Raw genomic sequence first — 25,160 nt, 5'->3', positions numbered from 1 at the left:
GAACGTTCTGAATCATTCTCCGCCCCTATCGCTACTTTGACTTTCGTTTTCGGAACTTGCGTTTCTCCAAACTCAGTCAAAGTGGGGAGAATCTGTAGACACCCATTTGTGTCTCCCCAAAACCAAACCCGGTGATGAATACTTTTCACGTCGAATCATAATCGAATGAAGTGAGAGTGTGGAAAGTCTAGTGTTGCGCTTAGTTTTTATTTCTCTTCTTTCTCTCTATTTTCGAAAACCTATTTTATGAAAATAGCCAATCCAGTTTAGTTTGGTCCATAGCAAAGGTCCAATAATAGTTTAGTTGGATTGGGTTCAAATAGAGCTTTCCAACAATATATTATAAGCCCAATTCCGATGAATAATGAGGAAGTTATGGCCAAAATACTAAACTGGGCCCGGTTTGACCTTTATATGCGGCCCAATGATCTAGAGGAGGGCCCATTATGATTTATGATTCCTAATGCAATTAGGATTGATTATAGTCTTCTAGAATCTTCGAGAAGGTTCTTTTGAATCCTAATGTGATTAGCATTGATAATTGAGTTTTTTTTAGTTTTATTTAGAATAAAAGAAGTGTTTTAAATGAAATTACAGTTTTTACCCCTCGTACGCTTAATTTTATCAAAAAATATAAAAACGTGTGGAAAAACTGCCTGCAGCGCCGCACCATAGGCTGTCGCCTAGCGACAGGCCTGTCGCGCGGCGACAGAGGCTTGTGTGGCGACATCGTCGTGTTTTATTCTTCTTGAAACTCTGATTCTTTTTTATCATATTCCGGCCAATTTTCGTTATAAATAGCCTCCTTTAACCTCCGTTTTTAATTATCAATTCTCATCTAAGACCAACTCTCATTAAGAATTTCTTGATTCTCTCTTTCTTTCTAAACCAACCTTTTTCAAAAACAAAATTCCGCATTCACAAGATCTAGACACACCTAGCCAAGTTCGAAGTTGCCTTCTTCCTAGACGTGGAAGGTTATAATTTCTGAGGGTTTGGTCCCAAATCTCTATTTCAATTATTTAATTTAATTGTTTTGTTTAATATTTTCCTTGAAGTTACTAACGCGTGTATTTTGTTATTAGAAAGAGGCACGAGGCATCAAAGTATGTAGTCTTATTACTCTATTCTTGTAGAAAGCATGTTTATTATTTATTAATTCCTAGCATCATGTTAGGATGTTATTATTGCTTTATAGTATCATGTTTAGGGTGCTTCCTATGCTTTCTAATATCATATCAATATCATGTTAGTATCATGTTAGGGCTAAAGCTTTGATTTTTATTGTTTAGTGACATGCTAGGGTTTGTTATTAATCTTGTTAGTATCATTCCTAGGATCTTGCTAATATTATTATGCTTTGAGATTGAGAATATTATTATTATGATGATGATTATTATTATGTTGCTTGATGATGATTATTATTGCTTGATCACACCTTTTATGCATGTTTAAAGGGAATTTGTACTTGTAATCACGCTTAATAAGATAATTAATAATCTTATTTAGGGTTAATTTGATTATATTTCAAGTGATCGCCAATAATAGATTTACTTGTGCATTAAATTCAACCAACATAGATAAACAGGTTTAGGGTTAATCTAATGGTTGTATGTTAGTCAGAAAGCGCACATGAATACGAGGAGAATGAAGTAGAGGCCTATTTTTAGGGCAGGTTCAATCTCTTTTAGGTTGGATTTGTACCTTCATCCCCGAACACCAGTCTTGGTTCTAGACCTATTGGAGTTGACGATCTCATGGATCGTTAAGGGGTGTACCCTTCACCCTGTGAACGGTTTACAAGTTCCTAAAACTTGTTGGCGACTCTTTTGCTCTAGCTTCCTTCCCTTTAGACGCCACCATGCTTAAGTGTATGATCACAGTGGGGCTCAAGTTTGGGATAATGCTTGAAATATTCCCTACAGTGGTGCGTGCAACTCTCGGATTCGTGTTTGGTGCCGCGCGCATCTCAATGACTTGCGCGTGCCAGGCAGGGCAACTCACTGAGTTGCGCTCGGTGCGGTTTGCCTTATATGAAAACATGTTTTTAAAACTTCCATAACTTTTGATTGCGAAGTCAAATTAAGGCTTGTGATATATTATTCGAAAGATCTTAATGTCTAATTTTCAATGCACTTGGAATTAGGTTAAAATATGTTATTGATCAAAAGATATGGCCGTTGGAGTGCAATGGTGTCGGTTTCAGGGCCCAGTTTAGTGTTTTGATCAAAACTTCTTCGCTTTAACTTGGAATTGGGCTTATAATATACCGTTGGAAAGATCTTTGAAAGGGCTATAGGCCTTGTATAGAAATGTGATGGTTGGTTTATCTGATTGGCTCGGTTTTTAACAATATAAGGTCTATTGGATCTAATCATTGCATTTGAAGCATTTGAGTCCGTTATTAATCAAGTTTAAACATGTACGAGCACGTTTTAGGCTTAATTAGTAATCGGACAAGGCTCTAAGGTAACTTGGTCTCAAATGTGGGTTTTAACTTATTTCATAATACATTTCATAGTCCATAAACACTTCAACTTTGATCTAGCATGAAGAACAGGTTTTGTAACATCATCGCACTTCCTGTTGGGACAAGAGGCCAAAAGTAGGTGTCTACACTTGGTGTTTATTTTTATTTTAATATTGATTTTTTTTTTAATTATAGTTCCCAAAATTCATTTTTAATGATTTTAAATTTAATCATTTTTAAGCAAAATTGTGGTTTAGAATTTCATCTGTATTTTTATTAAAGATCAGTGTAGTTATTATTTTCTTTTTCAATGTTTAAAACAAGTTTTTATTGTTTCAAAATAAACCAGTTTTTAATTTTCGTGTTAGTTTTACGTTATTTTCAATTTTTTTAGAATTTTTGAACTCTTTTTTTTTTTTTACTTTGATACGGTAATTTTCTTTAATATAATTGCTTTTTGATTTTTTATAATGAATTTTTTTTTATTTATTTTAAATCAAATTGTAATTAAGAATTTCTTTAAGCGTTTTTCAAAGATATGTACAATTTTTAAATTTTTAATTTTCACAGAATTTCTTTTTTATTTTTATTATTATTTTTATTTACAGTTTATAATTTCTTCTATAATATCGTTTTATTTTTTAGTTTATTTTTATTTATTTTTATTTGGGTTTAGATAATTTTTTAGTTTATTTTTATTTATTTTTATTTGGGTTTAGATAATTTTTTAGTTTAATTTTAAAACTGATTTTGTTTGTATTTTATAGGTTTTTGTAAATGTTATTTTGGTTTTTTTAAAAATTAGATCTTATCCCAACTTTTGTTTATAAGTGGATAAATTTTGTATTTGACTTAGCTTTATTTTTTAATTTTAAATTTTAAGTGGTATTTTTTTTTTGACAAATTTTAATTGGTATTTTATTTTACAACCAATTTTTTATTTACATATATTTTATTTGGTAAGCATGTTTCTTCTATTTTATGTATATTACAGAACAATAAATTAGAAAAATAAATTTGTAGCCCTAATATGTATTAATGTATATATATTGTATTGTGGAGTACAAAATTTCTTTATAAATTGTCGAACAACATTTATAAATGACAAATTGTTTAAATTTGACAGACTTTTAAGTGTATTGTACATTAAAAATGCTAACCTAACACTATTGTCATAAAATTGCCTATTACTATAAGATTTTATGGTAATATATATATATATATATATATATATATATATATATATATATATATATATATATATATATATTTGAAAGAATTTAAAAAATATATATTAAACCATCATATAACTAATATATAAAGCTAAACTTTTAGCCAGGTCACGAAACAGCGACACTTGGCGTTCCAACCACATTGGATAGATTTAATTAAACTTTATAAGATAAAAAAAAGTTAGTTTAGAATTCTATTTGAATAGAATTTTAGGATAAAATTGTTAGTTTATAGTTTTATTTTCGATAAAATACCAATATTTTAGATGTACAAATTGAATTATAATTTTATTCAAAAAAATTATTGATTATAATTCTAAAACATTATCATATAAATTCATTTTTATATCATAATATTTTTTGGAGCGAAGAAAGTAGTTTAAAGCGTAAAACATCCATTTATAATATATATACTAATCGGTTGAAATAATATACCTCACAATCTAATAGAATTTTATTACTATGTAGATTTGTCAATTAGGGTCGGGTCATGAGTCATCTCGGATTGGGTCACTTTAGGTAATGAGTCAAAAAAAGTTCAACCCTTGCCCAAAGTTTTGGGTTCGGGTCAACCTAACAGGCTTTGAACATTTATTTTATTTAATTTATTTTTTGCTTTTTTTTTTTTACTTTATTAAATCGAACATTTCCGCCAACATTATTATTAGTCACTAGCTTAAGGCCCATGCCATGCACGGTAACTCTAAAGTTTTTAAGATAATTTATTATATCCAACAAATAAAATTTGATTAAACATAGAAATCAAATATATAGAAATTATAATGTCATAACCTATATTAATAGACAAAACAACAAATCATCTAAAAAATGGATTTTTTAGTCTGCCCGAACTCGAGATTTTTCAGGCGGGGCTTGATCAGGTCTAGTGGCCATATTAGTGAATACTTATTTATAAACGTTGTTTTAATAAACATCAAACGTCAATCGAACAACAAACTAAAATCTCCACAAAAATTATTAGCAAAAGTGCAAACATGCACAAAATTACAAATAATATCACCTTTATATCTAAAAAATCATTTGTTAAACACAACATTTATTTTATAGCTATACTATACTCTATAAATCAATTTGTGATAATATGTACGTATACTAGTGATAGGAATGGTGTCCTTCGAACAAGTGTATTATTCCGATAGAGGGTTCGGAGCTATTGAAAAGATATTTATTCAGTAAGTTCAAGTGATCGGAATGTCTAGGTGGAGGCCGCTTCCGATCAGTAATATTAATGTATAATTAATATTACAGCTGAATCTTGACTGAACCTTTCCGGTCACACCCAAGCAACTAACGATCCGACACGACGAATTAATCCGAGAGGAATTAATGAGTCACTCGAGTATTGTGAACAAAGACATCGGATTCCGAGCTTAGAGCGTCAAAACCGAATCTTAAAAGTCGAGCCAAAATTTAGGAATTGACGAGATGGGAGAATGCTTCAAGTAACAAGTAAAAACCCTAGCCACGCGAAAGGCTAGGGAAGCACGCCAAATGGAAGTGTGCAACGAGGCAGCGCACATGGCAGCACGCCATGTGCAAACACACGTGGCAGCGCCTTGTGGTAGCCACGTTTGCAGCCACCAAATGGCAGCGTGCCATGGTGGCAGCGCGCCATGTGGCAAGGGCCGCGGACCGGGGTGACGGGTTATGGCTCGGGCCGAAAGGTGGCGGCCCAACCGAACCCAACTTGGGGCTCAAGGTTGAGTGCCACATGGTTAGCGCACAATGGATGTGAGTTGCCTTGGGGAGCAAGTGAGGAAGTGGTCCTCACCTAACCATGTGACACTTGTTACTTAGTTATTCCTTAGTTTATTTAACTAGGAATTGAATTCAACATTCTTTCCATGTGGGTTTTTTTTGTGAAAAAGTCCCACATTGAAAGATGAGAGGAATTCAAAAGAAAGCACTCCTTATAAATAGCCAAGGCATACCTCGGGATTGTTCACTTGAGTAAGAGCTCAATTAGGCATCTCCACTTGAGAGAAAACCTATAAGCTCATTAATTACTTGGGTAGTCTTTTTGGTCGGACTTGGCTAACCTCCAAGTAGTAGACCGGTCGGGTCGAGTTGTAGGTGGACTTCGTTGGAGGTCCTTGCCATTTGTGAGGCTCGGCTTTTCTCAAGTAAGAGCTCCATCCAGTTGAGCGAAGCACACTACAAGGGTAATTTAGTCTTTTCTCTATTCTTGTTATTTATGCATTTTGTTATATTAATTGTGAGTTTGTTCTTGGGCTCGGGTTTTATTTCCGCGGTGAGTCTGTAATACCCCGTACGTTTATACGTATTTTATTTAAAATAAGTATTTTGTGAAGTATTTAAATAATTTGAAATGTTTTATTTATGGTATTTTAATCATTTATTTTAAATAAGTTTGGAAATATTTTGTAAAAGGAAAGTTTATTTAATTACTTATTTTATTTAAGTTGGAATTTAATTTAGTAAAGTTTTATTTTAATAAAGTTTTATTAGGAAAGGGATTAGGAAAGATTAAAAAGGGAAAGTTTAGGAAGAAGGGTTTCTAGAGAAAGGGTATAAATATTCAACACTTGGGCAAATTAAACTTTGCCCAGAGTGGAGAAAACCCAAGGTAAACTTTGTCTCTCTTCTCCTTTATTTTTCTTTTCTTTTTCTTTCTTTTTCCTCTTCCCCTTTTCGGCCTTCACCACCACCACACCACCGGTGGGCCGCCGGCCACCGCCAGCATCGCCGGCAGCAGCAGCTGGCTGTGGTGCCGTGGCTGCTGCCCGAATTTCCGAAAACAAAAAAAAAAATAAAAAAAATAATCTTTGTTTTAATTTTTGTTAAACCTTAGATCTAATTATTAAATATGGGTTTTGTGATTGATATTATGATGTTTGATTATAAGTAGTATGTAATTTAATTTTCAGATTTTAATTCTAATTAAAAAGCCCTAATTTTGAAACCCTAGATTCATAAATTATTAATTATTGAAGGATTATGATTTAGGGTGGTTTAAACCTTTGATTTAAGTGTTTTAAAGCCTAATTAAAGCAAGTTTTCATTAAAATATAATGCTGGAATTTTTGGTAGTACATTAAAAATCAAGTTTCTTTAAGGAATTTTAATTACCCATTAATTGGAATTAAAGTATGATGTTTTAAATATAATTTCAACTTATTTAAATTAAATTATCAGGGGGTTTAATAATAGTATATATTGCTGGAAATTTGTGTAGAGAGGATTTTAATACTCTTTTATTATTTTAAATTGTAGGAGACTTTGAAGTGAGTGATTTGTATTAGTCGTGGCGATATTAAGATCGTATTCAAGGTACGTTCGCGTACTTAGCATAATTTTGATGATGTAGTAGCATGCTAGATGTGATTAATTGATTACGAGTAGTATCATGCTAGATTTGGAATGGAAATTGTGATTTGGTTGTTATTGGTGATTGAATTATGAAGCATGATTTATTTGTGATGGATTAATGGTTGGAAAATAATAGCTTGAAATATTGAATATGAACCACACTTTTATTTATGGCATGATAGAAAGCATGTGTAATTAAACTAAATGTTCAATTTGGATTGGAATATATAAAGAGAATTTTATTATAGTTCATATAAATTTTATTGATGCTATAAGCATGAGAAAGGAGCTATTTAAGTGTCTTTGTATACGGGAATAAATTATATTTTTGGTGTCTTAGTGCACTTAAGGTGTTTTTAACACCGAGGGATAGGATTTTTGGCGCATTAAGCGTCTAAAGTGTCTTTGACACCGAGGTAGATATAAAAAGGGTTCAACATTAAATATTATGTGGTCACTAATTATTCAAGAATTAAATTAAAGTGTTTAATTGTTTGAATAATCATGATATTTGATGTTGTTATGATTTGAGAGTCATCACCAAGTTTAATAAATTGTAAAGAACGTAAAGTGAAAAAGATTACGCACGAAAACTCTTGGAACGTATATACCTTGAGTATGAACATATGGGGGGAGTTATGGGGTTTTATATTTAACCATAACTTCTATTGGAGTACAGGATGCTGTATTTTCCTTTTATTATTATGCGTATGAATTCCGCCACTTATGAGTGGTTCTTTTATACGGGCACGGTTAGCTCCCGTGTTAGTATCCCTTTATTGGGGCAGGTTAGGGGGGAAACCCGTTTGATGCGTAATCAAAACTAAATAAATTAATTAATTACTTAGTTGAGAAGTTTTGTTGAATGTTGTGTGCTTGATAAACTGGTGCAACAAGGTAAGTTGTGTGTTGATAGGTAAATGCATGTTAGTGTGTATAATTACGCTTATATACTCAGCTTTGCTGATTGTGTATTTGTTGGGCTTGTCTTTACCTTGGCCCTATAATAACCCATTTTTAATGGAGAGTAGTGGAAACAAGTAGAGAGAAGCTTTTCAGGTGATGAAGCATATTCATGATGGGCATGAGTGAAGAGCGAATCATGCTAGTTTTCATAAGTTTATGATGTGTTATTGCTTTATTTATATTATGATATTTCTATTGCGAGACTAACATGAAGGTTTTAAATTGGATTGGTTTGTTAAGGGCTTACAATGGTTCCAAGTTGTAGGTTTGACTTTGTTTTACTTTGGTTTGACTTTACTTTCGTGAGTTGACTTTTTAAGTTGAGTCGTTTTAAAATATTTTAAAGGAGAATCTTCCGTCGTGTGTCTTTGATAGTTTCTTAGCCGTTTTCACGGAAGCGGTAATATCTTAGATTTTCCTATTTAAAATTTTAAACAGGGCAAAATAGGTATCTTAAAAGAAAGGGATTTCTAGGGTGTTACAGAGTCGGACTCATCGAAACCCAACAAGTAGTAAAATTTTATAAACAAAATTGTAATTAACTCGAATATTTAGTTATATTGAATTGAAATTGAAATAAAATATTAGTTAGAGGTATTTGAAAAAAAAAAAAAATTTAAGTGATGTTTTAAAGTAATTTCTTTAACATCTATTATATGAATCAATTTATTATAACTTTTTTTGGCAATATCTAATAATACTTGACGTAGGGAAAATGTAGGTCGTTTTCTAATCTCCCTTAGAGCCAAACAAATTTATAATCACTTAACAAACCTAATACAAGTATAAGGTAAGTCAAGGGTCGAACCCAAAGGAATGTGTAATACGCGAGATTTTAAAACTTGATTTATTATACTCTAATTTTATAGTATTAGCTTAATTGATTTTTAATCTCTATTTATTCAATACGAATGTTTTAGTCTTAAATTTTATTATAAGATTAGATCATTTCGGAAGCTAATTTTACAAAGGAAAGTTATTTACTTTAAAATGTATTTCGGGTCAAGTAATGCTTTTTTTTTTTTTTTTTTTTTTGTTCAGTGATTTTCATTAAAATCTATATTTTTACCCCAGATTGTAAAATGACCAAATACCCTTATTCATAAAGAAGGACAAACACCACCTCTTATTTCTTCTCCTCCTTCACGGTTAAGAAATGAAGATGGAATTTGCTTTTCCTTCATTTGTTATTTAATTGAATCCTAAGCTTATCACTTTGCAAATGATCAAAATTGATCTTGCTCACCATAAAAGACAAAACCCACCTCTTCTTATTTCTTCCTTCACGGATAAGCAATAGCTTGGGATAAGACCAAGTTTTGGGCTTCATCCAATTCCCACGTTACTCCACTACAATAAGATTGTATTTAGGAAATGACTTAGCTAATCTTTATCTTCATTCTTCTTTCCCTTACAAGCTTTAGCATACTACTTTCCCACCGTAAAGAAACATCACTACCACCACCTTTATCATAACCATCGCCACCCCTCCTTGTTTGAGGCGTGCCACCCCTCCTCTTGCCGCCGACCAAACCCACGCACTTCTTTCCTCCATTAATTCATGACTTCGTTCTTGATGGAACAAGCAAATAAGGAATGATTTTTTTGAGACAACTACTTGACATCTTACTAAACCCAAACTAAGCTAAGTTCCTCAAATTTTAGTTTAGTACAAGTGATTTGTATAAAGATTTTATTATATAGCTTTCTTAATTATGATTGTGTTGTATTGGTTTTATAAAAGCAAAAATCTTGTGGCAAATAGTCACGTAATTTGTATTATGATGAGCTTGGTTGTTTTACTCGTTTTTAATTAATACTTGTTTTATTGCCACTTTTGCTATCAACTTATAGAAGTTGCTTTTCTTTTTATATATGTAAAAAGAACTAGTGAAGTAGCATACTTGTTTTTATTCATATTGAAGTAGCATACTTATTTTCCTTTTTACCAAAAGCTACGTAATACATATTTCTAGAAATAAGTTTTGGCAATTTCATGCTAAATAATATATAGTTTCAATCTTTTCTACAATTATGAATAGTAGTAGTATTTATTTTTCAAAGTAGTGCTTATTTTACTCTAAATGATGTAGTACTTGTTTTGTTCTCTAAAAATAAGTTTATACTTTATTTTATCAAAGGTTTTGAATTAAGAAGTTACTAATGAGTATTTATTATAATGGGTATGATCGAATGAGTAATGGCAATGAGAAAATAATGACAGAGCGAGGTTGAGAGTTTGGATGATGACTATGGGAGAATAAGCTAAGTGAGATGATTAAGGATCTAATGAGGTAATCATTATGTCTAGCAGCTGTTTTTGGTCCCGTATGTGTGACAATTATGTCTGATTATTATAAGTGCACGCTTGTAATCTTAATGCAATTGCATGTTATTGTATTACATGTATGCTCGTATGATATGTTTGATATTTTGTGATTTAACAGTATGTTATGTGTAAATGACATGATATGATCTTCTATATTCTTGTATATATATTAATGGCTTGCGAGATGATGATTATGTTTATTGATGTATTTCTGTCATATGATTTTACATGAATGATTTTATGAATATATATATAATATTTATTGATCTTTGGATCTCACGAAAGTACATTATTAATGTATGAATAACTTATTAAAAGATACACAACATGATAAATGAAAGTGAAAGACCTAGTCTGTCTGGCAATATATGTTATGTTTCGGTCATGCAATGCATGTACCCATAGGGCACCAACCCACCTATGTCGAGAACCTGCTCTATGTTATGGGCACCGGCACATCGCGGAAGACGTTCCGTCATGTCATACTGTCTAGCGACTAGCATGTCCACCAAAAAGATTACGAATTCCTGAATTCTATTAAAGGACTAATGAGAACTCACAAGGATACTCTATTGATGAGTTTTACGATATACTGATATGTACGATCGTTCGTAAAGATGTCTTACCATCATATAAGGTGATAAGAATGCTATGAATGACAGGTATTTCTAGTTATTTTATTAATTTATAAATTATGTGTACGTGATCTGTTATGCTATGCCCTGTTAAATGTTTAACGCTAATGATTATTTTATTCAAATAAGTGTTACGAATGAATAATTATGAAATGTGTCAATGTGCTATGAATTTATGTGGAGTATAAAGTTGTTCTGAAATGATTTAATATGATACGATGTTACTTTTGTCAGCATTGGAAAATGAACTGAACATTGTAGATGGGTGAGTTACAGGTGGATGAAAGAATGTTAATGAAAATGGGGAATTAATCCCACACGAATGAAAGTTATGTTATGTCCAAAACCTGTACTAACCTATGATCTTACGTGAAGGGAATGATCCTTGTCGACATAACTTTTAAAAATAATTATGTTAGATTATTTCTGAACAACTATGGATGTATGATATATGCTCAAATGATTTTGAAAGAAAAACTGTTTTTACGGGCTAGAGTAGTATTATTGAGTTTTTCACTCATTTTTGGATTTTTCCTGTGTTTTCTCTGTTTTCTATTTTTATGGATAATTACAGGGATAATGATGACGGAGTAGACAAAGGAGAAAATCAGGTCGGTCGTGCCCTCTCCTTTAATTCCCACAGGTGCGGAAAAATGGGTATGGAACCCATAACAAACTCCGCGGGCATTCTGGGGAACGGCCGCGCCCGTGGGTACTGTAGCTCACGTCCGCGGCATCAACCACCGCGCCCACGGCTTGGGCGCAGCAAATGCCCTAAGGTGCTTCAGGGGTCCACAGCCTCTCCAAGACACAACAACCTCTCCATATCAGCCGCGCTCGCGGCTAGGCCGCATCATGGGCGCGGAGAGCTACTGCCTAAAATCTTCAAATTGTGCACTTTACCCGCGCTCGCGGCCTATGCAAATGAAGTGCGCCCTCTCCAAGCCCTCTTCAAGGAACTTGCTTCTTCCTTTGCTTTGTCCTTATAGCTCTTCTTGATCCCTCTACAAAGCCAACTCCTTAGGTACCTACAAAAGTAAACAAAGAAAGTAAATAGAAGAGAAAAAGAGCCAAATAAAAGGAAAACGAGAAGAAATCCATATAAAGGAAAGCAAAGCACGAAGAGAGAAGGAAAAAGAGAATCTGAAGGAGAAAAGACCAAAATGATAAAAGAAAGCTATGAAAATAGGGTAAAAACATCCTAAAAGACTACCCTATGAGTGTCATAAATGTCACTCATCAATACTCCATTTAAAAGATAGTTAAAAAGGAGTTGAAATAATATTTTTTTTTTAAAGAAGTTGAAATAATTATTTAGGGAAATGTGTATACAATAATTATGAACACCAAATAAAAAGGTTTATATATTTGTCATAAAGATAATATAAAGGATTTGATATAATTATAGAATCAAATATTAACAAAAAAAAAAAGTTAAAAAGGGAAGGGGAGTTTTGGAGGGAAAAAACAGCACCAGGATGTGACATGTGTCACTCCCGGTGTCTATTTTGATATTAAGTTATTGATTGATTGATTACATGCCTACTAGATAGCAAATCGTCACAAAATCACATCAATTCCTAACTCATTTTATATCAATAATACATTTTAAAATTTGACATATAGATTAAAAATTTATCATTAAATTCAATAAACAACCTGAAATCGCACAAGCACAAAACCACTTATGTATAATGTTAAGATCCCATATTATTTTATTAAGGTTTATTTTTCTAAAATAATATATATATACACACACACACTAAAATAACAACCACTGATGTCATCATTGCCTACGTGTCACTTTTTTATGTTATTTTTTCCCTCCAAAATGCAAGGATGATGTTATAATTTTTTTCCTTTTTAAGCTACCCTATTTAACATATTTTTGAAAATATATTCCATTTGAATTTTTAAATTTTAAATTTTGGGTTTTCTACGCATATTATGCTATTTAGTTATTTACGAGTTGTTAACAATAGTTAATAATATAACTTAATTGAAATTTCTTAAATAAATATTCATATTCATATTTAATTAAAAATTAGTTAGGAAAAATGAGGAAGTTATTTTCTTTCAATACGTGTCAAAAGTATATAATTCAATTCTTATTTTAAAACTGTGCATCGCACGGGGTTAATTTAGTTACAATACTCCATTCGTCCCTTTTTTACATTCCTGTTTGTAAAATTACACGGGATTTAAGGAATTAATAGTAAAACAAATAACAATAAAAAACACAATGGGAAGTGCAAAACATTAAATGATGTTTTTGAGTAAAACAAAGATAGATTAATATTTAATGATGCCATGTCATCAATTCTTTGCCAAAAAAAAGGACCAATAACATGCTCCTATTGGAAAATTAAGAACCAATCATATTCATTTAAATTTAGGCACAAGGATTCTGAATTTTTTTAGGGGGAAAATAAAAGTGAGAATAGAAAAGTAAGAGTGAGCATTAATTATAAAACAGAAAAAGAGGGGTAATTTGGGATATTAGAAAAAAAAAATACTTACTAATAAAAGAAAAGAAGAAATGTAATTTTGGAATACCCTAAAAAAAAAGCAAGAATGTAAAAAAGGAGACAAAAGGAATACAATAAACAGCACTATTTTTTTTTTTAAAACAAAGCACGTGACACATGCCCACACGGGCACAATTTACTAGTTTTGGCGCAAAACTCTCCTCCACCGTTACTTGAAATGTATGCAAACAAACAAATCCATCACAAATATCAAAATTATCAATCAATTACTTTCCTTTCCTGAAAAAAAGCAAAAAGACGACTACAAATTCCAAATTTACTCCTCACTCTTCTTCCCTTCCACTCTCCCAAAATATCTCCCTCTTTTTCTCTCACTAATCCATCAATGGCGTCTTCTCACTTGCTTCATCCCACCATTGCAATACCCCTCAAACATTCAAATCACCCACTTCTTCATTCCAAATCCTTCCTCAAACCCCAAACAACAACAATCTATGTTAAGGGTTTCCGAATTCGAGCTTCTGATGGGACCTACAATGGCGATTCTTACCTTAAAATGTGGAAGAAAGCTGTTAATCGGGAGAAAAAGGAGATTGAATTTAATACGATTGCCCAGAATTTGCCCCCTGTTGATGGTGAGGAAACCCCAGATGTTTTGGAGAGGAAGAGTAATGAGTTCCAGAAGATTCTGGAAGTTTCTAAGGAGGAGAGAGATAGGGTTCAGAGGATGCAGGTCATTGATCGTGCTGCTGCCGCCATTTCTGCTGCTCGTGCTCTTCTTAAGGATAAGAAGGCTGCTGCCGTTGCCGATGCCGCCAGTTCGAGTGCTACGGTTCGATCCAATAGCAATGGGGTTTTGAGCTCGGAAACTCCCAATGGAGGTAATTTTTTTGATTTTTTTTCTTTTGTTTATTGTATTTTCTTGTTGTTTGGTGATTTTAATTCTCTTGCAATTTTGATTTATATGTGATTATGTTATGATATCGAGCTGGTTTTAATCCCGTGCAATGCGTTGGTTAATTTTTAAATCATATTGTGATTATGATATAATCTTATGACTATATGATATTGCTCTTCTAGGATAGTGTTGCTTCACTTGTTAGAAAGCTGCTGACAATAGCAAGTGGGAACTCTTGGTTGGTCACCATCCGCATCATGCTACATTAGCAGCATTTGATTTATTTGCCTTCCTGCACTCCAAAACAATGACTTTTGGAGCATGACATTCACTGGATATACCTTGAGCATGTCATATTGAGTGTGTGTGGATGGCCACAAATTATAAATGTCTGCTTTGGTTCCGTTTCCACACATAGTGGTGGATGGTGTATAGTATTGACTATTCTATGGTATATATCACCACCAGAGATGATATTATACTATGGGTGGAATCCTATAACATAGATTTTACTTAAAATCTCATCCTGTGACATGAATGAACCTCATGACTGGATGCTCTAAGAACAATGTGAAACCTTTATAGTCTTATTTCTTGAGCTCTGGATACAAATTTATGATGAGAATTCCAAATGTTAAGAAATTGAGTTTGATTCCACACAAAACTAGATATAGTTGTAGATGTATGTTCGGTTAAATTCCTAACCCGGTAACAAAAGCTTGTCTCCTTAAACTCCAAAATCTAATATTTTTCTAGAGTAAGGAACTTGAATCATAAACAAACTAGGAAACTAAGTGTCGTGATACAAGTTTGATTTTTTGAATCATAGCTTAATCTAGTCAAATACCGACCCATACTAAGGAACTTGATGTCCAAGTATCCAACTACAAATCCTAATCTTACTAGGAAAACAAATTATAATCGTAATATGAAATTAAATTTTTTTCCTACTGGAAGACAAATCCTAAACTCACTAGCTTGCGAAAAACAAATCCCACTCCAACTAGGAATTGAAATCAAATCTTATTCCAGTTAGTGATTAGAAGCTATATAAACAGGAAAAATTCTCTCAAATTAATTTGAGATAATTAGAGAAGAAACATTCATATGCATCATTCCCTCCTTAGAAATAAAGCTATTCTCGAGGTTACCTAAGTATGAAATAATATTAGCTTCCTTGAATAAAAAATCCAATTAATGCAATCTAACACAAACATAAAATGAGGTAACATGACATTAGAACATCTTATTTACAAGCATTCAAACCAAGATTTTCCTTTCTTATAGTTGAACTCTTCATTGAACCCTAATGAAGTAGCATAAAGGTGATTATTGAGTAATAATTTTCCCCAACAAGATAAACAAATTCCATGTCTTGATGAGATGATTAAAAATCAAATTTAAAGTTTAAGGAGTTGATGAGATATTGCTATCTAGGTTTAGGAATTACATTACTACAAAAACGTGAAAAGAAACCCCCTAAAATTGGTTTAAGAAATCACTTTAGAGGGGGTCTTAAGCTCAGTGGTGTCTTAGGTTAAGAAATCACCTTTATTAGGGGGTTTGTTTGCTTAACGTGAGGAACCCCTCCTTTAGAAAAGGGGTTTCTCAAACAAGTCAGAAATCGTTTAATAATGACATTAAAAAACCCCCCTTTTAGAAAAAAGGGGTTTCTTATATTGTATTTAAGAGACCACTTTTTAAAAAGGGGTCTCTTTAATCTGTTTTAAAATTAAAATATATATATATATATATATATATATATATATATTGCAATATAACTATCAAATACATACTACTGTATATACGATAGATATACCGCAATGTACAAACAATAACTCATTTCATGCCCTTCTTGTATTATATGCACAAATACTAATATATAAAAGCCTTACAATTAATAGTATTAATAAACAATAAAGTTGGATACATAATCAAGTAATAATTTTTACAAAAAGTCTTCATCTAAAAGGACTTAAACCGCTACAAAAATTAAAGTTACAAATTTGGTTTTTCTTTCATCCATCTGCTGTTAGATTCTTCCTTTTTGTTGAACATTTTCACCTCCAAAATACTCAAAACACACAAAATTATGCTCAATTAATAAATTAAAGGTTACAACAAACATATATTAAAAAAAATGACCGCACCCAAAATAACATGAAAGGGAAATCAAATATCAAGATATATACCAAGTAGCGAAGTAAGTTGTATGTAGAATCCAGAAAAAAAATTGAAATGTAACTACAAAATAAAATTAAAAAACGGTCAACATATTAAGTAATCTAAAGAAAAAATAAACAACAGATCTAACTCTAGAATTATTAAAAATTGTGATAAAAAATTAACATGAAAGGGAAATCAAATATCAAGATATATACCAAGTAGCAAAGTAAGTTGTATGTAGAATCCAGAAATAAAATTGAAATTTAACCACAAAATAAAATTAAAAAACCGTCAACATATTAAGTAATCTAAAGAAAAAATAAACAACAGATCTAACTCTAGAATTATTAAAAATTGTGATAAAAAATAAGAATTCGAAAGCCAAAAATGAACACGAATCTAAAAATGAAATTATACAATGTACAAACTCAATTCATGAACATATTATATATATAAAATTTATTTTAAAAAATTTATAACTAAACCAAAATATAATTAAATACGGAACATGTTAAAAACACGAAAAAAACGAGATCTAAGAAATTAAAAATTATACAATGAGATAAAAATATCAAAAACTAAAGTGTAAAATCAAATCCATAGAAAAAACAAAAATAAAATAACAACATTTAAATGAAATTCAAACGAAATTCTATATATAAATTCGTTTTTAAAAATTATTAAACACAAATTCAATGGGAAAAAATCATAATGAGACCCTAAAACAAAATTGAAAAAAATATAAAAATAAATAAAATGATAATATTTACCTTGCAATTTTCTAGATCTACTTCAATGGGGAGCTATAAGCTTTAACATAAAGATTAAGAGATGAGGAAGAGAGAGAAAGAGGAGAATACTAGAGAGAAAAAGAGGAGATGAGCATATAGAATAGGGGGTGGCGGCTACTCTCATTCTCCAATATAAGAATGAAGGAAAAGAGAGATTAGGGTTACTAAAAAAATCATGCCGACTCCATACTTTTTTATTTAAAATATTAATATAAGAAACCTCTTTTTGTAAAAGTGGTTCCTTAAATCATGATTAAATAGTAGAAATATATAAGGAACCGTTTTTCTTTAAAAGGGGTTTCTTATGTTCATGTATAAGAGACCCCTTATTTGAGAAAATAGGTTTCTTTTATTAAGAAACCCCTTATTTGATAAAAGGGGTTTCTTTTTAGTGATTCTTTTGGGCAATTTTATAGTAGTGTTAATTTGAACATACAATCATGACTTGTATAAAATTAGTGGCCTCAATCCACTTCTTACTATTTGGACTTGCTGTAGACTCTCTGTAAGGTCATCATCAATAAGTATGATATAATCAATAAATTTATACTCTTCATCTCACCATTACAATCAATTTATCTTGTTCATAATGATCCTAAGTAGACATTTTAAAAAGACTTATCTACAGTAGGCACATCCTGTACTTAATGTTGTTGCAAGAGTTCCAAGATTGGTTCACCAAATGACCAATTTACCTAGGCTTGTACCGTCTGTGTCTACTTCAGGACATCAAGGAAATCTACATGCATGCACATGCTCTTGAGCTTCTGTTGACTCCTTGAAATCTCGAATTTTATCAATACCAATAATTTTACACCATGATTTCCTCTATTAAGGAATTTTCTTTCTAGAAAAGTTTTATTTCTGGCCACAAACATATCCCATAACTTCCTTGAGATAGCCATCAAATCTACACTTATCAGATCTCTTCTGGTTGCAGTCTTTTGATTGGACAACCCAGACTTTCAAGTGTTATAGGTTAGGCTAGTTATTATATCTTAAATGGAGTTTAAGTGGCTGCTTTACTTGGAATATGCATTACCAAACACCAATAGGAATCTGAAATTTTGCTATTTATGAAATTCCTATTATAACTTGTTATTCCATCTCTCATTGACATCAAAAACTTAAAGCTTTTGTTCTAAACTCAGGAAGCATAGCTTTGATCAAATTAATGCATGACCGCTAAAGTGATAACTAATCCAAATTTTAACAACCCATATAGGAATCTGAAATTTCGCTATTTATCTTCACCCCTGAGCCCTCCCTAGGTTGATTCTACTAACAAAGTAACAATTCCCTTCCTCCTCTCCTTTTGTTTGTTTCTGTGCCTGGAGTAAGTTAGGATGACTGGTGGCATGAAGGTGGTCCTTCTTGGCTTGTCACGTCACCCTCTCCTAATAGACACACATTGTCCTCAAGGTGGAAGGAAAGAGATCTCTTGTTGATGGCTGCTGCATCCTCCCAAGTAGCTTCCAACTGGGGTAGTCCTTTCCACTTGTTTGGAACCTCTAACTTGGCCCCTTTACCAGCTGTATTGTTACAGACTTCCAGCAACTCCTCTGGTTCTGCCACAAACTCAAGATCCACATCAATTTGTTCTGGAATTATAAACAGTGCCAAAAGTGAGTTAAAAACCCATTAAAACCCCTGCCATAGTGCCATTCAATACAAAATCATAGATAACAGTGCCTAAAGTGAGTTAAAATCCACTTGTCAACATATACTATGAAATTAAAATTTATTCGTAAGTTTTAATGCTGGAAATAAGCTAGATAGTTATAATCCTCCCCTTAAATAAAATTAAGCACCTTGTAAAATGAACTACTAAGTCTTTTGTAATGCTGACATTATATGACAATAAAAAGTATGTCTGTCACACAAAGTTATTCTCACTTATTGTAATTAATATACCTGTAATAGACTTAGATAAGTCAAGCAACAATGAACACGAAACAGTAAACAAATAACTAAATTTGGTGAAGTAAAGATTGAATCTTTAATTAATCAAATGCTTAATGGTTTACACAAAACAGTGAGTTTAGCTCACTATGCTAGTGACTTTAGGTCACAACTCTCAAAATAGTGACTTGAGCCCTTGAGGTCACAACTTTCTCAAGGATTCACTTCCCAAAATCTGCCTACTATTTCCTTTCCCCTTCTCTCTATTAATAGTAAAACTTAAGACTATTAACCTAATAATACTAGACTACCCATATTGTCCTTCCTTAGGTCAGTGTATTCTTTAAAAGAAAAAGGTAAAATGATGACATATCTTTGACATATATAAATCAAAAGTGGGAAGAATGGCCTGAAATAGAAAGTGATGGGAAGAACTTAATGGAACGGATAGAGTATTTGTCAGCATATGATGTTAGTATTACTCATTATTGAAGTTATTATTATTATAACAAGGATCACGTTTTACCTTGTCCATATCATTTTTGTAACCATTTCTGCAACCCATATCGTTGTTGTTGTTACTACTTTACTAGTATATGTCCATCTAATGCAATTATGCAAGGATCATGTTTTACCTTGTCCATATTATTTTTGTAACCACTTCTCTGCAACCCAGATGCTACTTATTGGACCTTGTTTGATAAAAGAGAGAGGAAGGCTTTACAGGATAAGCTAAGTTGAAAACTGCACAGAAAAATTGCCTCAGTGCTTCTTTTAAAGGATTACATAAGTTATTCTACACAAGTTAAAAAGTGAAACCATATAGTATATCAGAATAAGAAGAAAAAAATTTCAATTTGGGGAAGTGATCTCAGTTGGAATGTATTGCTTGAATTTCTGCATCAGTTTTTTACTCTGTTCAGTCTTTTGTCATAATTTGAACTCCATTGGCTCAAATGTCTTTCAATATCTCATCTTTCTGCTGTTCAATCTCCGCTTATCATGTTGAGACTTGAGGATAATTGAACCACCCTAATTAATTATTTATAGAAATGGACAAATGGCTGAACTGTATTGGAGCAGCAACTATTTTCTTGGATAAGTTTAATCTCTCAGTGCATGTATATTTGATTGATTGTTGGAAAGACCTATGTTTTACAGGCATTTGAATTGCTGTTGTAAATTAGCAGGAATAGACAAAGGAAGCAGTTACAAGCGACAGTCCAGAATTTCTGGAGATGGGCCACCTGGTCCAGACTTTTGGTCTTGGACACCTCCATCAGTGGATGATTCGAATCAAAATGATGTCGGTAACTTACAGAGAGCCCCAAAAACCTTTGGAAATCCATCTCCAACAAATAGTGTGATCGTGAAAGAGAGATCTGCTCATTACCTCTCAATACCATTGGAGAGCACTTACTCAGAAAGCAACCTTATCCCACCTCTCCCACCTTTTCAATCTTTGCTGGAGGTGCACAAAATAGAAGCTCCTGATGCCAGTCAAGAGAACCCTGTAATGAGTGAGGAAATTGATTCTCAGTTCTCAGCTCATGCAGCTGAAGCAGCTAATGCTTTAAATAGTGTAGAAGAAAAACCATCTTACCAAATAAAACCTGATGGAGCTAGGATATGGAATGAGACAGGAGTGGAAACAAGATCTGATGGTGTTGTTTGCAGATGGACATTAAACAGAGGTGTAACAGCTGATGGGGTTGTAGAATGGGAAGAGAAATACTGGGAGGCAGCCGACGAATTTGATTACAAGGAACTTGGGTCAGAGAAGTCTGGTCGTGATGCCATGGGAAATGTTTGGTATGAGTATTGGACGGAAACAATGTGGCAGGTACATGATGTTAACGGTGAATAAGTTTACAGTACTGACTTGTCACTTTTATATGACTTGAATAAAATATTATAATACAATTAGATTGGTATTGCAGAGTTTTGATCCATTGATGTATAATTTTTTTTTTTCAGTCTCTGTGGTGATTATTGTTTGATCATGCATATGCTTGGGTTGCTTGAGTACTGACCATCATCAGATGTGGCATGCATCTTAGCTGAGTTTTGGCACTTTAGTATTCAGCTACACAAGATGAAACTTCCATACACATTTGAGTTTGATAATCTAGCTTGTATAATTTGATACATTAAGTACCCAACATGGGTTCATTATATGTTAAACTTGTGTTTTTCTTGCTGCCTCATAATCTATAGTCTAACCGTCAATCTTCCTGGATTTCATGTGCAATTGCATTTTTTAGGCTGAGAAGAATAGAATGGTCTTCTGAAGGAGAGCAATTTGAACTTAATTATTATTCTCTACGTTAAATGAACTTTTTTGAACAACTGATCAGCAATTGTTGGACTGTGATGGTAGTTTTCCATGGCTTTATTTCTAAAATATTCATTTCTTACTATTTGGAAATATTTAAAGTGCTTTCCCATTTTGATGTGTACAGGAAGATGGTCTTTTACAAATGGAGAAGACTGCAGATAAGTGGGGAAAGAATGCAAAGGGTGAGGAATGGCAAGAGAAATGGTCGGAGAAGTATGATGCCTCTGGGAAAGCTGATAAGTGGGCACACAAGTGGTGTAGCATCGATCCCAACACTCAAGTTGAGGTTGGTCATGCTCATGTTTGGCACGAGAGGTAATGGGAACCATGTCCTTTTCTGGGGTTGTTTTTGTCTGTCACTTTAGTGGTTTCTATCTTCTTCCTGCGCAAGATATGTAGGTGATGTTGGGGGGTGGGGGGTTGTTGGGGGTGAGTTTAACCTTAAATGATTCACTAGTTTAAGTCCCGTGCCACACACAATATATAAAACTAATTTTCATGACAATTTATGTCAATTCAATAATAACTTTTGTACCAAAAATATCATATTGGTGGTTGTTTAATGGTAAGATTAGATTAGTTTTTCTTATTAAATAAGATTTTATTAGTTATTTAAATGGTAAGAAAAATTAAAAGGAGAACAAAAACAAAAAAAATAAAAAATAAAAAAAGCAAATTGGAGGGAAAATTTTCACCACAACTTGACAAGTGTCATGTCAATATTTGCTTTTAGTATAAGTTTATAGATAACTAGTTTTGTGCTCGGGCAATACCCGGATGTTTGATAAAATTTTAAGATAACTTTTTTAATGTAATGTCGAATACGGTCAAATAATTTGTTCTGATAATGTAGGATATTTAGACATATGATATCATATATCTTATATTTATATAATAATAATCTTTGTAGTTTTATTTGTAAATAGATATCTATGTTATTACTGACTTGAAATTATTTTTAATGAACTTCAATTATTTTTATTGAACTGGAAGTATTTTTTAATTATTTTTATTGAACTGAAAGTATTTTTTACCAAACTAAAATTAATTTTACTAATTAAAACTTATTTTTACCGATTCTCTAATATTTTTTTTAATATAAATTAAATAACAACGCATTTTGTATGCGACTAACCACACCATCTAGCCGACAAAGTAACCCTTATAAAATTGACTGAGTAACCCCTGCAATACTAACGGAGTAACCTTTAACACTAACTTAGGGTTTGTTTACATTTAATGAACTGAGCTGAAGTGATTGGAGCTGAACTAAACTGAACTAAATTGAATTGAGCTCAAATGAATATTTTATGAGAGCAGGAAATTAGGAGCGGAGACTGAATTGATTGGAGCTGAATTGAACTTAAATTAAGCTGAAGTGAACAAACCCTTAGTAGCCCTTATCTATAACACTGATTGAATAACCACTATAACACTAACCAAGTAACCCCCATAGCACTAACAAAGTAACTCTTGTCACAGTTGGTGACACGATTTGGTCATCTACGTACAAAAGTTTGTGATTAAATATATTATAAATGGATCTTATTTTATTTATTTTTTTGAAACATAAATGTATCTTATTTTTATGAACTTTTTAAAACGAATTTAATAATGGAAATAGAATTGAGTTTTAGGATATTTATTAAAAGTTATGATTAATTTTGTATATATGAAATATTAAATTTTATTGATAATAAAACTCTATACAACAGTTTTATCTTAAAAAATCTATCCAAAATTGCCTACGTAGCATCATATGTATCACAATAATACATATTTATCTCCTACGTGGTGCGACACTTGGCGAAAACTGGAATGTCAAGTATCAGTGTTTCATGGTCTGGCTGCGAGACCGGCTTTATATATTATTAGTGATATGATAAGTTATTATGATGCACTTTTAAAGTGGCATGTTTAATTTTCTCGCCCAACTCTTCTAAGGTTCAACCTTTGGTTGACTAATCTGAATTTAAATTTCATATTAAGTTCTTGAATTGCGCTGAATGAATTAGTTTGAACTTTAAGTCAACTTATTTGAACTTATGTTATCTTATTTTCTTAGAATATATTGTCTGAATCTTTTTCTATTAGAATGCATTTGGTTTTAAATAAGTCAATATATATTTAGGTGATCAAACCCTAGCTAAATGTGTATACTCTTGTACAGGTGGGGAGAAACATATGATGGTCAAGGTGGAAGTATAAAGTACACTGACAAATGGGCAGAGCGTTGGGAAGGAAACGCATGGGTAAAATGGGGTGATAAATGGGATGAGAACTTTGATCTAAATGCTCACGGAATTAAGCAGGGGGAGACCTGGTGGGAAGGTAAGTATGGGGACCGTTGGAACCGCACTTGGGGCGAGCAACATAACGGCTCTGGATGGCTGCACAAGTACGGCAAAAGCAGCAGTGGAGAGAATTGGGATACTCATGCGCAGGAAGATACCTGGTATGAGAGGTTTCCACACTTTGGTTTTATGCATTGTTTTGAGAACTCTGTGCAGCTAAGGGAAGTTAAGAAGCCATCTGACACATGATAACTTATGTGTTAATAATTCTTTTAGATTATACAATAGAAATTACTAAACTGTCAAAAAAAAAAACTTTCTTTGTACAAATTGCTATCATATAGTCAAATAGAATATTGTATTGGATATCAGCAAGATGCAGATTGACGTATCAATACACTTTGGTTGCCCATAGACCATATTTTCTTGTGTTGAAACCCATTGTAACCCATTTGTGAGTGTCCTACATTGGAGAAAGAGGAGAGGTGGTTCTACTTATAAAGGTAGAGGAGTGACTCCTACTATTTCCAATTGGTTTTAGTATGGAAGCTCCTAAGCTTAGTTTGTGGACCAAACTCTCCTCCTCCTTATTCGGGTTGCTCAATCCCATTTCATATTGTTTTGAAATTTAACATCTTGCATATATTGTTCTATGTTGAGGCTAATGTAGATACCACTGAGGATATGCACTTGCAATTTGCATACCCCTTAATCTAGGTTAAAATATTGAGTTTGATTTTAAAAACTAAAGCTTATAAGGGAAGGAAAGTGGGTAGTTGTAGGGGTGATCACTGATCGAATTTGATATCCGTATCCGATCCGAAAATTCCTATATTTGATATCTGTATCCGATCTGAAAACTTTCGGATATCCGAGTTTCGAATATCCGAAAATTTCGGATCGGATAGTTCGGATCCGGATATTTTAAAAATATATTATTTAAATGCTATTTTCATATTTGATATTTTTTTTAAAGGCAAAATAAACATTTAACTTTTTTGTTTTTATGGAGTATAATATGAACCATAGTTCAAAAACAACGGAAAGGAAAAAAAAAAAAAAGTGATAGATATAATTGTAAAATACAGTATGAATTAAAGTATAAATAATTTTTACAAATTACCCACCAATGTGCTACAATCAATATTAATTGCTACTAATTAAATTATACAATTAATACTAATTGCAACAAGGATATTACCCACCAAGTCAAAAATCTCAAGATTTAGTCTCAAGCATCTCAAGAAAAAAGAACGAGGGCACCCAGCCACCCAAGAAAACAAGATATTAATACGTTGG

At 32.3% G+C, this 25,160-nt stretch overlaps 1 protein-coding gene and 1 long non-coding RNA gene across 2 annotated transcripts; one reads left to right on the top strand and one right to left on the bottom strand.

Annotated features, from left to right (window-relative positions):
• The first annotated feature begins 13,244 nt into the window (after positions 1-13,244).
• On the top strand, positions 13,245-24,282 carry LOC145592359 (protein LIKE EARLY STARVATION, chloroplastic-like). Its single transcript, XM_081648803.1, has 4 exons — positions 13,245-14,353; positions 20,420-21,072; positions 21,692-21,882; positions 23,738-24,282. Exons 1-4 carry the CDS (start codon positions 13,858-13,860, stop codon positions 24,108-24,110), a joined length of 1,713 nt encoding a protein of 570 aa, XP_081504929.1. The 5' UTR covers positions 13,245-13,857; the 3' UTR covers positions 24,111-24,282.
• On the bottom strand, positions 16,197-17,682 carry LOC145592360 (uncharacterized). Its single transcript, XR_014102378.1, has 2 exons — positions 17,307-17,682; positions 16,197-16,614 (listed from the first exon to the last, which is right to left on the bottom strand). It is a non-coding gene; the product is annotated as an uncharacterized LOC145592360 (long non-coding RNA).
• Positions 24,283-25,160: the final 878 nt, after the last annotated feature.

The sequence above is a fragment of the Chenopodium album genome, chromosome 18, assembly GCF_948465745.1.
Source record: "Chenopodium album chromosome 18, dcCheAlbu1.1, whole genome shotgun sequence".
NCBI classification, from domain to species: Eukaryota; Viridiplantae; Streptophyta; class Magnoliopsida; order Caryophyllales; family Amaranthaceae; genus Chenopodium; species Chenopodium album.
Note: the sequence above shows the minus strand (reverse complement) of the source record. Positions and strands in the feature narration are given on the sequence as shown.